Source organism: Sceloporus occidentalis, unplaced genomic scaffold (assembly GCF_023333645.1).
Source record: "Sceloporus occidentalis isolate IW3139 unplaced genomic scaffold, rSceOcc1.0.p SCAF_330, whole genome shotgun sequence".
NCBI lineage: Eukaryota > Metazoa > Chordata > Lepidosauria > Squamata > Phrynosomatidae > Sceloporus > Sceloporus occidentalis.
Window position 1 is genome coordinate 336,820 of NW_028317310.1, and position 15,319 is coordinate 352,138.

A 15,319-nucleotide genomic window follows, 5' to 3' on the forward strand; every position below is an offset into this window, starting at 1 on the left:
GCTAAAGGACTAACAAATAAATGTAAAGATCAAAAGTCTGATCATTATATTTACTTTTCAACCTAAATTATCCTCCATTATGTTGTCCACAATGGGCAATGTAACTATATCACACCCACTAAGCCTTTTTCGTCTTTTGATACATATAGTATTGAGCCTAGCATCAGGCTATGACACAGATCCCAAGTGCGTCCGATTGTAAGACGGGCCGGGGTAACTTCACGTAGCCTTTCACAATGTCCTACATCAGCTGCATGATGTCCGGGATCTGCCAATTGCTGTGACACCAGGTCCTTGTGTTTACAATGATTCATTCGTGAAATTGAGATTCGTTTCCCTTTTTTCCCCCCACCCCATGTGTATTTTGCACAATGTTTCGAAACCACCCCACACCCCTATGCAATTGTACAGACTGTGCCCCAAAGCCTTTCTATTCCCCTGCTTAGTGAATAGAGGTGTTTTTTTTTTTGTCCTTGGTTTATTTCCTAGTCAAAACAACCCAAAAAAAGAACCCACTTTTCAAAAACGTCTGACTCAAAAACAAAATGGTTCGTTAATGGTGAATCACTTCTGGCCATTTTGAATTTGTAGCCCTCAACAATTTTCCGATGTGCTGCCAACGACATCCCACGGCTTCCTCTACGAACAGAAGCTTTCATTGCCTCCAAATGTAAGATTCAGTAGCCTTTACTCTTTATACATATTTTTTATTGGCTCCCAAAAGTCCTACACCCTGATAACTATGAGTTCTGGATACATTTGGCCTACAATTTGGTCACTCAAGTGAGTATACATGTAGTATATAGAAAAGGCTTGGTATTCACCATAAGGCTACCAGAAATTCTGTTTCAGAACTTGTGAACCCATCATATTACAAAACTGGTTTCAAAGCACTCAATCAACTTGGTCAGATGGACCTGTCCGAGCCCTTACTCATACGCCGTTCTGCAAGCGGAGTATGGACAGTCAGCCTAGCTGAGCTTTCTTCCTCACCAAGCGGATTCAGAGCCCGACATGTATAGACCCCGGAATCCTCGGGGGTCACACTTGATATAACCAGCGAGCAGCTGCCGGTGTCTTCATACTCAATCTGAAAGCGTTTGGACTCCTGGATCGGGGAGCCACCGCAAAACCACAGGACTTCAGGATCTGGGAATCCTGCGAAAGCAAAGACATTAATCAGACGTTATTGTACAGTCCTGATGTATGATTAAAAATGACATGTTTAATACCTCTAGGTCTGTATCACAGGCTTCCACTGATACTATTTCTCTGGCATTTTATTATGCAGACTAAGGAAGAGTTAATAAACATATGAGAAGTTCCTCTTTTGAGTTATTTGAGTCAGAAACAGCTCTGGAAGCAATTTGTCAAGAAGAAGAAGAAGAAGAAGATTGTAGATATCCTGGAAGCCAGTTGAAAGGAGGATTGGGAAACATTTATTTCCGCAACCGTTCGTCTTCCAGCCCCCCCCCCCCATGGATAAGACCCTAGAACAAGTTTTGAGCAGGGGCTGCTTTGGTCCTAAAATCATCCACAATGTGTGAGAGGACTCCAGAATACATCCCAAACTCTACGAATGAGCTCACCTTCGATGTTACACTGGAATCGGGCGCTGCTGCCCACAACCTCTACTTGGTCCTTCAAAGTGGACGTGAAGAATGGGGGTCTCTGAAGCTGCTCTTGCAGGAGGCTAAATACCTCTTGGCTTTCACATCCTAACAAAAAATTAAAGTAAAAAAAAATAAAAAAAAATAAAGTTTATGCATTTCTGAAGATATATCCAAAAATATTACCATATGTCATACTTTCATTTAAAACTTTAAATTGGTAGTTTCTGTATGAAATGAAAAAAAAAAACCAAAAAACACCACACACTGCAATCACATGGGCCGGAAAAAAAGGAAGAGATTCTGGAATATAAATAATACAGGCCAGCATGTGCTTATTAGGTGGACACGGCCATGTCATTGGTTTACAGAGAGAGATTAAAAATTATAATTTAAGAATGGATTACAAAAAATGTTGCATGTCAAAAAAAAACTTTACATTAAGTAAAACTGTTTTCTTGATACATGAAAAAAAGCCAGGCAGGATACAGATTATTCATGGCCCACAGTAAGGGGCCGTGTGCCATGCAGTGAGTTGACCCCGTGCTCATGTTTGTGATCCAGCAGTAAGGTCCCTCCTTTTAGGAGAAAAGTTTGTATGAGGAACAGTTGAAGGACATTACTTTCTTTTCTTGACCTCAGCCTGGATCAGCATAGCTAGATGCTCTCCAGACAAGGAAGGTGCCATTTGTCCCTGCCCAGTCGCCACCACTTTCACACTCCTCTCAACTCTATTTGGGGATTGTGCTGCCTCTAACCGAACCACACTTAGTTCCTGCCTCCTATAAAGAACAGGAGAGGGAGAGCTCTTGGGGTGAAGGAGCCCTGGGAAGAGAGCCCTCCCGGTTATCTCTCAAATATTCTAATGTGCTTTAGACTTTTTTAGGAGTTATACAGTAGACAAAGCTTTGGCGGTGCTGTACCTTCTGTATGTGCAGACGGAGAGTTGGCTTCCGATTTGTTGCTGAGTAGAGTCATCCTCTTCAGAGCAAGCATGGCTTTACCCGTTTTCTGCGAACGAGTCAGAACGCATACGGTCACACAATGGGAGCAGGGTTTTGCAAGTCATAATTTTGCATAGTAATGCTAAAAAATAAATAAAAATTCTACAGCGAAGCAAGTGCAGCGTTTCACTTGGTGGCATAGATCGCCACATGGTGTACTCAGCATGTACACGTCGCATGCTCAATCCTCTTTGCTTTAGCAACAAGGTTCAAGTATAAGCGGAGTCAGCTTCATTCCGGTCTACTAAACAGGCTAACGTCTCACCAAACCGAAAACAGGGCAAACAGACCTGCCACTTTTGTCTTGCCAAGAACTTTTTGATGCGCTCCTTTGGTAACGTCTTGGTGCTGGAGACCTCTTTATGCTGGATCCAAGGATGAGTCAGTGCTTGGTCAGCTGTGAGACGAGACCTGTTGGTAGAGGGTTCTAAAATTAATTATTCCGAATGATCTTCATTATGCAGCCATCTTTCTAACCAGTTTATGGCTGCCTTCTCTCTCCGGCTCTCCAAGGCTTAGTCTTCCCACCTCATGTTTTTCTGCAGCAGTCGTCTGATGAAGTCTTTGGCCATCTCAGACAGTACAGCGTCCGTTTCTTCATCAAAATCCCATAGTGCCCTGGTAATATTCTGAAAGGTTTCCATGTCATTGGAGCCCTGGAAAGGGGAGTCTCCGCTGAGCCTGTCCAGAATGGGGAGAACGAGAAGAAGACAAAAAAAAAGTTACCCTATCTGGTAGGTTTAGGAGCCTAAAGTTTTAATAGTTTTGATCCTCTTCTGGTCTGGATTTGAGGTTAAAAAACACTACCATAGACGTTTATGTCAGAATGTGGCGACCGCACATTCGATGTGAAATTAATATCTATTGTATTAGATCATATCACTGTTCCGATACAAGGTTGCTTGTGTTTCTCCTCTCCGTAAAATTTGGGGGGAAAAAAATACCCTGATAAACTGGCTTAAGAGGGTCTGAAGGATTCAGCGTTTTACGTACAGGATGTAGCAGATGACCCCCAAACTCCACATATCGGTGGTGAACCAAATAGGTTCAAAGGCAATGACTTCGGGAGCCACAAACTCCGGGGTTCCTTGTAATACTTTCATTGAAGTCCCAGGAACTAAACAGAGAAAATAATGAACACGCAGAATTCACGGGAGAATACATCAATCAATTTATATTCCAGTTTCATTTAATATCAGAATTGTCTCATTGTAACGAAATTTGGGGGGGGGGGTCTGAGTTCAGAATGAATGTTCAGGACGAAGCAAGAATTTAACCCTCCGGCCACACAGGCGGCTCATTAATGGTGTCCAGAGAGGGCTTTAAATAGCTTGAGTCGCTCATTTGGGTTAAAATGTATAGCGGTCCCACTGATTCAGCTCTTTGGTAAGCAATATAGCTAGGAAAAATTAGATAGGACTCAAACTTGGGGTACTTCGACATAGCGGCGGACGAAACAATATACGGCCATATCATGTAGCTGAATCCCCAGTATCTATGCCGCAGATAGGCGTTATTTTTTTTTTAATCTTCCCCATTTACATTTTATGGAGCCCCCACTATTACAATAGGAGCAGTGATAAATAACACTATAACCGACAATACGATCAACACACGTTAAGGAATTCCGCCACAGAAGAAGAAGACAGCCTCGCTCAACAAGCCTACACTATAGATGCGCTCCCATTTATATCTCTTACCTAGTTCTCTGGCCAGCCCGAAGTCGATGATCTTGACCTGAGTGCAGGTTTTGCTGATGCACACAATGTTCTCGGGCTTGAGGTCCAAGTGGACGATGCTCTGCCGATGCATGTAGCCCACTCCAGACAGAATTTGTGACATGTACCGGACAGACGTGATCTCCGTGTGCTCAAAATCATCGGCCACAATCCGTTCAAACAGTTCTCCGCCTGCAATACTGAAGAACAGATGTTATTAGTCATTAAAACTATGAGTTTTTTAGACCCATGCATGGCCACCATATTGCATAGTTGAGCGAGTGAGACGAGATGGTTCTACTCAATAAACTCTGACGAATAACGAAGATGAGTGAATACTATCAACAACAGTAACGAATAAAAAGAAATGGAAAGAAATACTAGAGACTGACTGAGAGATAAAGCAAATGGACCAGCATGACTTTAACACTTACTACTCCATCACCATAACCATCCGGCCTGGTTCCTGGAACCCAGCCACACAGTGCACTAGCCGGGGATGATGGAGCTTGTTCATCAGTTCCACCTCAGCCTTGACATTCTGTATTTCCTTCTGCAGCCGCGCCTTATAGAATTTTCCAGCTCGTATTTCACCCGTGGACTTCTCCTGTAGCTTATACACTTGGCCGAACTTGCCCCTAGGAGAGACCAGTAGACATATAACATAAAAGAAAGGAAACTTCTAATCTCCATAATAAGACAGACTTGGGTAACTAGGCAGAGCCAAGGAAGGGGAGAGGACAGCAAGCCATCACATTTAGGCTAAAAAAGGTTTGGTTGTAAGTACATACCCTAATATCATGGCAAGCAGCTTTGATCATTTGGAAATAACTTATATTCACCCAATAAACCAACTGTTCCCACCACGTGATCACTTACACTCCCAGTTTCTCGAGCTGGATGTACAAGTCGCCTACTCTGTCTTGGGTATTGATGGAGACTTTGGGGTATTCGACATGTCCATCAAGGTCAGATTCTCCAACTGTGAGAGGAAAATAGATGCCATGAACACATCTTGAAGGCACAATAGAGAGAAAACAGCAGTGATATCTCGGAGGAGACCCACGGTCTATTCTACTGTAGTTAAAATGTCTAATGCTGTATACAAAAAGACCATTCAAGGCCAAGTTACCTTGGACAAAGACTAACTGAACTCTCTAGCATAATTTTTTTTTCTTTCAACCGAAGATTTAAGTGCATAAAAATCAAAGCGCCTGCTTATGTGTCACATGACAATTTAGCATTCCCCGAGATATTATGAATGACAACATTTTTTAGATGATTAAAGAGCTCTAGAAATGACATGAACTCACTTTCAGCGTCACACATGATCACAACGTCTGACTCCTCTCCTGCTTCGCTCACACCGTGGACGTTTACAGCCCGCACACGGAACTGGTATTGGCCACCTGGCTCTAGCCCCTCTGTGACTTGGCAAGAGGTATTAACACAGCAGTCTGTAAGTAGCCGCCAAGCCTCCTCTTTTTGTCCGACGCGTTTAACCTCCACCCAGTAGCTCAGCACAGCACTGCCGCCATCATAACACGGTCCAGACCATGAAAGAGTCAGTGAGGTGGCCTTCAAGGCAGATGTTATGGGCTTCCCCAAAGGTGGCGAAGGTTGATCTGCAAAGGGACATAAACTGATTTAGGAAACGTGGCCCATTTGCTTTACCTGCTCAAACACTGCTCCGTCATAACAAAACGCAACCCAAGTAAAATGTTATGTTTGCCAAGACTATCCTGAGAGATTATGTGAAAGATGGATACCCAGGGCAGAACTATCCACAGGTCAAAAATGGAATTACCATCAGCCCTTACCATCAAAGGTGGCTTTGACTACTGTTTTTTGGGTCAAGTGCTCATTGGACTAAACAGAGTCGGATACAGGGCCATGATCCGATTCTACTGGTTTTAAGTAATAGTTGTGCATTAAATATTTTTTCTGAATGTGGATGGGAAGCCACTAGAATCTAAAGAAACAGAACCGTACTTCTTAACGGCCACTTGAGTACTGATCCATAGTTTTATGTAAGCCAAGAAAGGCAAATGGGTAAGGTCTAAAGCCTCAACCATCACACCCCAAATCTTTCCAATCCTGTTCACCTATCAGTCCTCTGCCAAACGTTTAATTATTATGGATCTACAATAACTTCTTCTTCACTCGACCTACCTACAACAGCCAAGTTGGTGTGATGCTGCGTACTCCCAGTCTGGTCTTGAACACACAGCATGTAGCAGCCGGCGTCGTCCTCGGACACCTGGCAGATCAAAAGACGACTTTCCGCGTTGGATGTGTGCACCGATACTCGTGGACTATCCTCCACCTCCATTTCCAAAAGGAAAAAAAAAAAAAAAGAAAAAAAAAAAAGAACATCACACTATGCATTTCGCCAGACTTTAAAAAACAATGCGCATCACCGAGAAGCCCATAAATTTAGTCTTTACTTGTTTAGTTGCAGGAGTTTTGTGCAAACACATCACTTCCCATGTCTTTTATACGATAGACTTTCTAAGATACATTGAAGCAAAAGGAACAAGTCAGTCTTCCATAACAATAATATAGACAACCGACTGATTGCCATCCCAGTCCATAGAAATTAGCAAGCTGGTTGGTGACTCCGTACAAGCAGAGCAGGTGCTGAGCCAAACCTTGGGCTTGGCTTGTTGAGACTCATCCACCACATAATGAAATACAAAAATACTCAAAGCATAGGAAGCTTGACTTGGACTTCTCCTTTCCCAAAGAGCTAGAAGACCTCATAACATAACAAGACTCACTTGTTTCTTGTTTCGCAACCAGGAGGCGGCAAGAGGTGGTGTTCCCTGTATTCTACAACGCAGCTGCGCTTGGTCCCCCACCTTGACTTCCAGATGAGACACACCATCCAAAAGTTTTAAGCTTTCTCCTGGAGGAACCAGCGGTAGAAGAATCAACATTCTGCTTAAATGTTTCAAGGCTAATAGTACGCTAATCCAGCTAGCACAGGAGCACGAATAATAACGGAGGGCGCAGAAGGACATTTCCTTCACCGAACAATGGGTGGGTTCACCAGTGGGTGGTGTGATCACAGGTGGGGCAGGTATTGGAATAAATTGATGAGGTGGCCATATCCTACACGAGAAGAAGACAAGCCAATTTTATAATGCACATTTATCAGAAGGCATAAAAAGGGTATTGTGGTACACATCCCACACCAGAGGAGGAAGTGAATCTGTATTTGGGTGATCATGTGACAAATAAGTACGGAAACTTGATGAATTAGGAACGACTCCCAGAAAACACAATCGTAGCTTACCAGATCGATGGGGCTTTCTCTTAGGAGAAACTGGTTCTGGAAGATAAAAAGGTATTATTAAAATAAATAAATTAAAAAAATAAATAAAAATAAATGGTATTTATCAGCTCATACACATTATCACACAGAAAAAAAATAATATCACTATTATCAGCTAATGCACATCCCCTTTGGGACCACCACCGCATAGCAGCTGATCAAATAAATTCACTTCAGGAAGGATCTTGTACGTCTCATTATTGTTCTATTGATCGACAGGTGACCTTTAGGTTGTGCTTCCAGTCTCTGCTTGCATTTGTAGGGCAAAAGAACCAGTTCAATGTACGTTTTGTATACATAGACCTCCGTAATAAATGGAATAGAGTCTCCTGGGGGTCCTGGACCAAGGAGATACAGAAAGCGATAAAGACTAATGATGACGACACCTGGTAACACATTAGAAAGCAATGTCAATTTATTTAACACGCACTATGTAGTGTTCAATAAATGTCGAGTCCGAGGAGCCATCTGACGAGTTTCATTGCAAGGGTTAAACGTCGGCCCTCGTAATAAGTCTATGTTCATTTCTAAGCGTGCTCGGTCACCTTCTGTACATGTATCGCTGCAGGCTAGAGAGACGTGATTTAAAAAAATGTATTTAATAGTTGGCTTACAATGTATTCTTACACTAATGAGAGCGGGGGAAATCGGCGACAACCCATAAAACAGGTACTATTTTGTAACAGGTAACATCGTTACATTCAACGCGGTGTTTATTTGTTCTTTCCTGAGTGGGACACTGTCAAACATAATTAACTCCCATAAAACAAATATTCTGTAATTAAATAAAAACATATGTGTCTGGCGTAGCCCATTATGGTAACAATCGGCCCCGGGGAGAATAACAATGTTTGTTATTGATAAAAGTTGATTATGTGGATGAAAGGTGGGAAGAACGTCTCAATAACCCTTACGGTGGTCCCAGAATCCCCCCCTGCAGCCCGTCTCTCTATACCCTCCGTGATTTAAGGCACATATGTTAAAATGCAGTACATGCTGTAGAACTCAGTTCTCTTACATGTCTAATAGGTCTCTGACATCACATCAAACAACCATGACATAGTACTGCCACATAGGCCCTGACTGACCATAGGCCCTGACTGACCATAGGCCCTGGGAAAATGCTCAGTGGACCACTGGCCAACCGAGCCACACTCTCACCCCACGTACTGCTCCTGTAGATCGGGTGCTGCGGCGCGTGGCTGGATGCGTCTGACTGCACGACACATGAGCATGGAAACGTAGCCTGCGCCCGCGCATATCCAGACGTTGGCCACACTTACGTCATCAGATGGCCGCTGGCTTTAAAGCGTCATGACCGGTCCAGCTCTGCTGCCACACATAGACCTCCAATACTGCCGTATAATTCCTCCATATAACCCCTCCAGGGCTAGACTAGGGGTGACCAGGTGGCCCTGGCACTTTAAGGCCAGTGGCCACCACATACCATACAGTATCCGCGGCTGCATGAACCAGCTGGTGGAGAAGATGCTCTGCAGGACCTCATGTGCCGGTGGAGCAGCACTATCGGTAAGTATGTGGCTCTACCGGTCATTGGGCACCGGCCTGGTGTGCCAGACAAGGCCTGAACCACTCCTATTACTCCATACAACCTCTCCCTACACCTATTAATTCACATAACCTGCCCAATACCCTCCAGTAACAGAATCAGAGTCATCCGATGGATGCTGAGATTGTCCCGCAGCCAAATACAACAGGTGGAAAGTCTGATGATGCGGAGGACCGAAGTTCAAGGAGAGGAAAGTAAACTGGATCATATATAAAACACAAATCGACTATTTTCCTCCCAAAACAGACTGAAAATGAAATAAAGGAAACCACAGGGTAAGGAGCCCCCATTACCTGCTGCGTTACCCTCTGTAAGTCACATGAAGGGTCTGGAGGCGAGACCAAGGGTGAGGCTGTCTCAGCAGAAGAGACTGCAGGTAAACAGCTCAGAGACCTACACACCTCCCAACACTTTAACCCCGAAGGAGTAATCATTAAACCAGGTGAGACTTTGGTATGTTTTACGAGAGGCCGCCCCCAACCAACTTCTCCTGCAGGCTCTGTATGAGTTAATGGGGCTGTTATTTCATGTATTGTTAACAGATTGAATGCGAAGGGTTAAGAGCCAGTAGTTATATATCAAATAGCTAATAAAGAAATGAGCCAAAAGATGACGGCGGGGCGACCACAGCTTTATTTCACACATTGCTGACCGAGCCATGAAGTCCTTTGCTGCACAGCACGGCGCGTATAATATCCGAAAAACTACTTAATTGGGTAATTGATTGGTTTCTGGGAGTTTCTGCATTCTGCAAGTCAGAAACACGGTGAAAACGGCTGAGTTGGGCGCTTTTTCAAATGCCACCCCATGTAACCCCTTCTATTACCCCATGGAACCCCTTCTATTACCCCATGGAACTCCTTCTATGTAACCATCCCTATAATTCCCTCTATTATCTCATGCACTTTCCTTCTAGATTGTAAGCTCTTATGAGCAGGGCCCTCATCATCAGTTGTTTCTTTAAGTCTAATTGTTATGTTATATGCTACTTTATCCTTTTTAACCCATTGTACAGCGCTACGGAATATGATGGCGCTATACAACACAGTAAATAATAATATGAGATCAGCTCTTACCGTGACTGGGACTGCCGCAGGTTCCGGGCGCAGCACCGGAGGACGCACGCCGTGGCCGAGGAGCGTCGCTGTCTTTCTGCGGGTCTCCCTCTCGGCCGCTCTCCTCCCGGTCGGGCGTCTTTGTTACAGAGACTGCTACAAAAAACAATAGGAAACGGTGATTTCCTGCAAGATTAAGAGTCAAATCCTGCTGAAAACCAAACTGCCTCCAAGCCATCATCCACGAGTGAATTAAATACCCCTATTGCCCGTCAGCTGTATATATATATATATTATTTACCCCTCCTGGCCACCTCTGACAAATCTACTCAATATCATCCATCAAACACAAAGTAATTCATGTTTTCTGCATATAAACAATAATTGTAACAATTTAACGATGCATTTATTTGGAATTACGCTGGATTTACTGCCTCCGCTGGTTTTAAAGATTTTATACACCCATGGGGTGAAAAAAAAAATGGATTTCGAGTGCAAACTCTAAACTTCCGGCATTGATTTTCAGGATACCCCTAGGGTGCCGCCTCATTTATATCCATTTTTACAGGGTCTTTATCACAATCTGCTTTTTCGAACCCGTTAATTAAGCGTTCAATTTAAAAGCATGCTATTCACTATTCTATACCTTCTATAGGGATGGCAGATACAGGTTCTGTAGTCCCAGCATCAAGCTGCAATGTGGCACTTTCCAGCTGTCGGGATTCCAGAGGGGCCAGGAGTGGGCCATTCACTGAAAGGTAAGAGTAACTGAAATCTTCCTGCACCGAAAAGCACTGCTCCTGATGGAACAGTTCACAGGATATATATGTCATACCTTAAATACCTAAATATTCCCCCAAAAGGGGGAAACACATCTAAAGTGGGGGAGGGGCGTAGTACATAACTGGATCCTGTGACGTCTCTGTATTTACTACATATATTCGTATATAGATTCACATACAGGCGCCTTAATTAAAAATAAGTTTAAACAAAATTTGGAATCTTAGTAAACTTCTAGAAGAAAGAATGTATGTACCGTAATGCTGGCACATGGATGTCACACGCGTGATTGTATAGAGCATATAAAAGTATATAAAGTAGGTACCTTGAGTGTCAGGCTTGCTCTCGATCGTGATGGCTGTGCTGATGGTGTGCAAAGGTGACTTCACTTTGTGGACACTTATCCCACCACCGTTCTGGGGACACATCTGGAGGATTACTGTCAGAAAATGGTCTGTCCTTTTCACAGCTCGATTAAGGCTGGTTGATGTTCTGCCCGGATCTGATATATTGGTAGAAAGAGGAGAAACTTTAGATTGGGCTTCCTGGCAAAGTGGACCACGGATGGACCACTGTGATGGACCCTAGGACATCTCCAATCCCAGCTGTCTTAGGCAATGACTACCATCTGCTGTGAGTGGTCAACCATAATTATGAATGAGCAAAATTCTCTTACCTTTAGCTTTCCCCTTTTCTGTTGTAATGCTGACCCCATTATTCATCTGACACCCACTGACCCCTTTTACCGATGGGGGGTTGTAGCCGTTTCCAGTTGTATATGAAGGCTTCCCTGTAGGTTCACAAACAATTTTGTTAGTGACTGAATCCCAAAGTTTGATCGATATTAACATATTCATATTCTGGGTTTCTTCCAAGTGCCAAAGCTTTGATAACCCATCAGAAACACTCTATGTTAGTGATACTCTAATGGTGGCAACCAAGTGGTTCTAAAGGCTGCCCTAAAGATGATCTGCATTAGGATACCCGTATTGAATCATGGATTTCAACCATGATATACCCGTGAGAAAAGCAAGAACCAGAATGTTCACATATAATGGATAAAGAATAGAATATAAATAAGTCCGCGCTAGACTGGGTGACCTCGAGATTAGAGGAACAAACCCAACTCATGGCTTGAGCTCTTGAAGATTGATATGGTTTGCATGGTGGGTTCTGGGAAGATGACAAGGAAGGTCCGGCGTTTTATCTCCTGGATTCAACGTTTGGTGTAAAATCAACCAATTCTTTCATGAGGAGCTTGGAATGTCTGAGTTTCCTAATTCTACAGAAATGACGACCTTTGTAGCTTCCTCTCGCCCTCAGATTTATTTATTTTTTTACAGCATTTCTAAGCAAACAAACAGACTTTGGCGAGATGTATTTTAAAGTGATGTGCTGGCAGGAAAACCGGCAATAAAAGACAATTAACAGTAATGACAGGCCCTCCTGGAATGTCATCACTGGGGGCCGGTGTCGGGCTTTTTGAACGATGGAGAAGACGCGTTATACAAACAGAGGTTGATATCTGCACTATAACATATACTGCAAATAAAAACGCAACTGGGGAGCCAACAGACCGTTTCTCCTACATCTGGATCTCCTAACAGACAGACTTTATAACTAACATTTACATAAACGTCAGACCCCTCAGACCAACTCAAGACCCCTCAGCTGTCATCTGCGAATAAATATAGACATAATTAATAATAATACTTTACATAGATACGAATAAATAAAAAATCCTAGAAAAGAGAATGGATTTTAACGCCTTGAGGACAATGAGTGGTCCCTAAACCCATTGAAAACAATGCATTTTGAGCCCACACATGTCATTTCTTTTGTCATTAAGGGGTTAATATAGCTAGCTTCAAAGCAAGTAGTATGGAACAGGAATCTGCTATCCACATTGTTAGGGGCAAATTATATAGAAGTTAGGTTTTAACGGATCAGTAACTTCTAACTCGTCTTCTCTTTTTTTGGGGGGGGGGGATTTTTTTCTTTATTGATTTATTTCTGGAATTTAATTCCCAAATAAGTGGGCAATTTCTTGTATTTTTGAAGTTTAGATAGATGTGACCTAATAAAAACGCCTTTAACACTGTACACTCTACGGAATATGAAACAATAATAAAACAATAATATAACAATAATATAAAACAATAAATTATAATAATACAGCTAGATAGATATTTTTTTTAACTAAATTAAACATTATAATAACAATATTATATATATATATATATATATATATATATGTATACAGTGTGTGTGTATACATATTATATTATTATTATTTTTTTTTTATTATATTATAACCAGATGCACCTGGGGTGGGTCTATTTTTGGGATGGTTCCCTCTAATTACAGAACACTTCTGTTCCCAGGAATTCTCATGGGATAGAAACCTCGTCTTCCCTCCCTAATGTTGGATCCGTATTGTTCTCACTACAAACATCTCAGTTTAAATTGAATTTAAAACACCGCCACGTGTAAAACGAACATCTGGACACTAATCTATCCTGATCTTCACAACAATAACAAATCTTTACAACCACTTCCATAAAAACATAAAAGGCAGATCCTCTAGTCTGCTAGTTTTTCCCCAAACCTTAATCGTTTGTTGGTCTCGTCTTATATTCAGGAGCCAAATGCCTATCCCACGCGTGTTTAAATTTCCTCACCGTATTAGCCTCTACCGCTTCTGATGGGAAGCTGTTCCATTTATCTACCACCCTCTCAGTGAAGTACAACTTCCATACATTCCATCTAAACCTCCGACCCTCTAGTTGTAGATGAGGACCTCCTTGTTCTAACGTTTCTCCTCCTTTGAAATAAACTCCCCTCCTGTACTTGGTTAAATCCCTTTATGTTAAATGTATAAATCAAATATATCAGGGTATCGTGGGTTTTAATGTCCAAATAATCTCTCAAACATTTTCTGTAAAAAAATAAATAAATAAGCTACATAAAAACTTCTGAAAAGCTAGTTCCACCTGTGGTGTGAACAGTGACATCTAGAAGACAATCTTGCCACATCAGAACACTCTCTTGTTTTGCAGACATGAGCAGATGTTGGGATCAGAGCTCTATCTGTTGTTGGGTTGGTACCTACCATTGTCCAGGTGAAGTCCCCCACATCCATTCTCTTCAAGCAGGGGTCCTGCCCTTCCTCTGCCCCTCTGGAGGGGCTTCTCCAGCTGGACTCTTAGAGTAGATGTGTAGCTCATTGTAAAGACTTCTGCTGTCTGAGAAGAAGGACCAGGATCCAAGGGGAGGAGGAGATTCTCTCTCTCTCTCCTTCCTGAAGTCTCACTGGAGGTTCAGTGTCTGCATCCAGCTCTCAGAGGAGCTTGTTATCTCTAAACAGTGAGATATTGTTAATAATGATCAAGAAATGTTCTTGGGTAATAATAATATATCATCAGACAAAGTCACCTGGGGGCAAATACATCTCAGTGTAGTATGGTGTATCCTTACATCAAGATGTTAAGAAGAGCAAAGGAGGAACAATGAAGCAAGCTGTCCAACGTTATAGGGATTATACTACAGGATTTGTTTGCCCATTTACCCTGACAAATATTTACCGTGACGTTCATAAACAAATACAGAAGAAGAACGTGTAGAATGTTGTGCCTACAGCCCTTAAAGACACGACATTGTGTGGTGAAATAGAAACCAAGTTATTCTTTTACTAAATGTCTTACTCATCTACGTAAATAACTGTCTCTCTCTCTCGAGGTCAAAGTCACTTAGCAGTCCTGCGAAACCCTCTATATTATATGACTAGATATGGACACATTTTATTTCTTATGATCCATGCAATGCCCTTAAGATATTTCTAACCAAGCTGAAAATGTACCCAGGAATGTTACCAAAAATGCTACAGTATCGAAAGAACTGCTCAACACTGCATAGGAGTCCATGTTCTATACATACCTATATATATATAATATACACACATACACTATATGGACAAAAGAATTGGACACCTGACCATTACACCAACAGGACTTAATATGAAGTTGGTCCCCTTTTGGGGAGTTTCTGTGGGATTTTTGCCCATTCATCCAGTAGAGCGTTTGTGAGGTCAGGCGCTGATGTTGGACGAGACGCCCGGCTCGCAATCTCCGTTTCCAGTTCACCCCAAAGGTGTTGGATGGGGTTGAGGTCGGGGCTCTGTGCGGCCGGCCAAGTTCTTCCACCCCAAACTCATCCAGCCATGTCTTTATGGAGCTCGCTTTGTGT

General features: G+C 42.6%; 1 protein-coding gene across 1 annotated transcript; it reads right to left on the reverse strand.

Annotated features, from left to right (window-relative positions):
* Positions 1–907: 907 nt before the first annotated feature.
* Positions 908–14,301, reverse strand: LOC149274456 (myosin light chain kinase, smooth muscle-like). The gene is made up of 15 exons (XM_089505486.1): positions 14,187–14,301; positions 11,400–11,576; positions 10,316–10,450; positions 7,113–7,240; positions 6,505–6,658; positions 5,646–5,957; positions 5,212–5,314; positions 4,767–4,970; positions 4,315–4,532; positions 3,608–3,731; positions 3,143–3,295; positions 2,905–3,025; positions 2,534–2,621; positions 1,590–1,718; positions 908–1,158 (listed from the first exon to the last, which is right to left on the reverse strand). The coding sequence occupies exons 1-15, from the start codon at positions 14,299–14,301 to the stop codon at positions 908–910; spliced, it is 2,412 nt and encodes an 803-aa protein (XP_089361612.1).
* Positions 14,302–15,319: the final 1,018 nt, after the last annotated feature.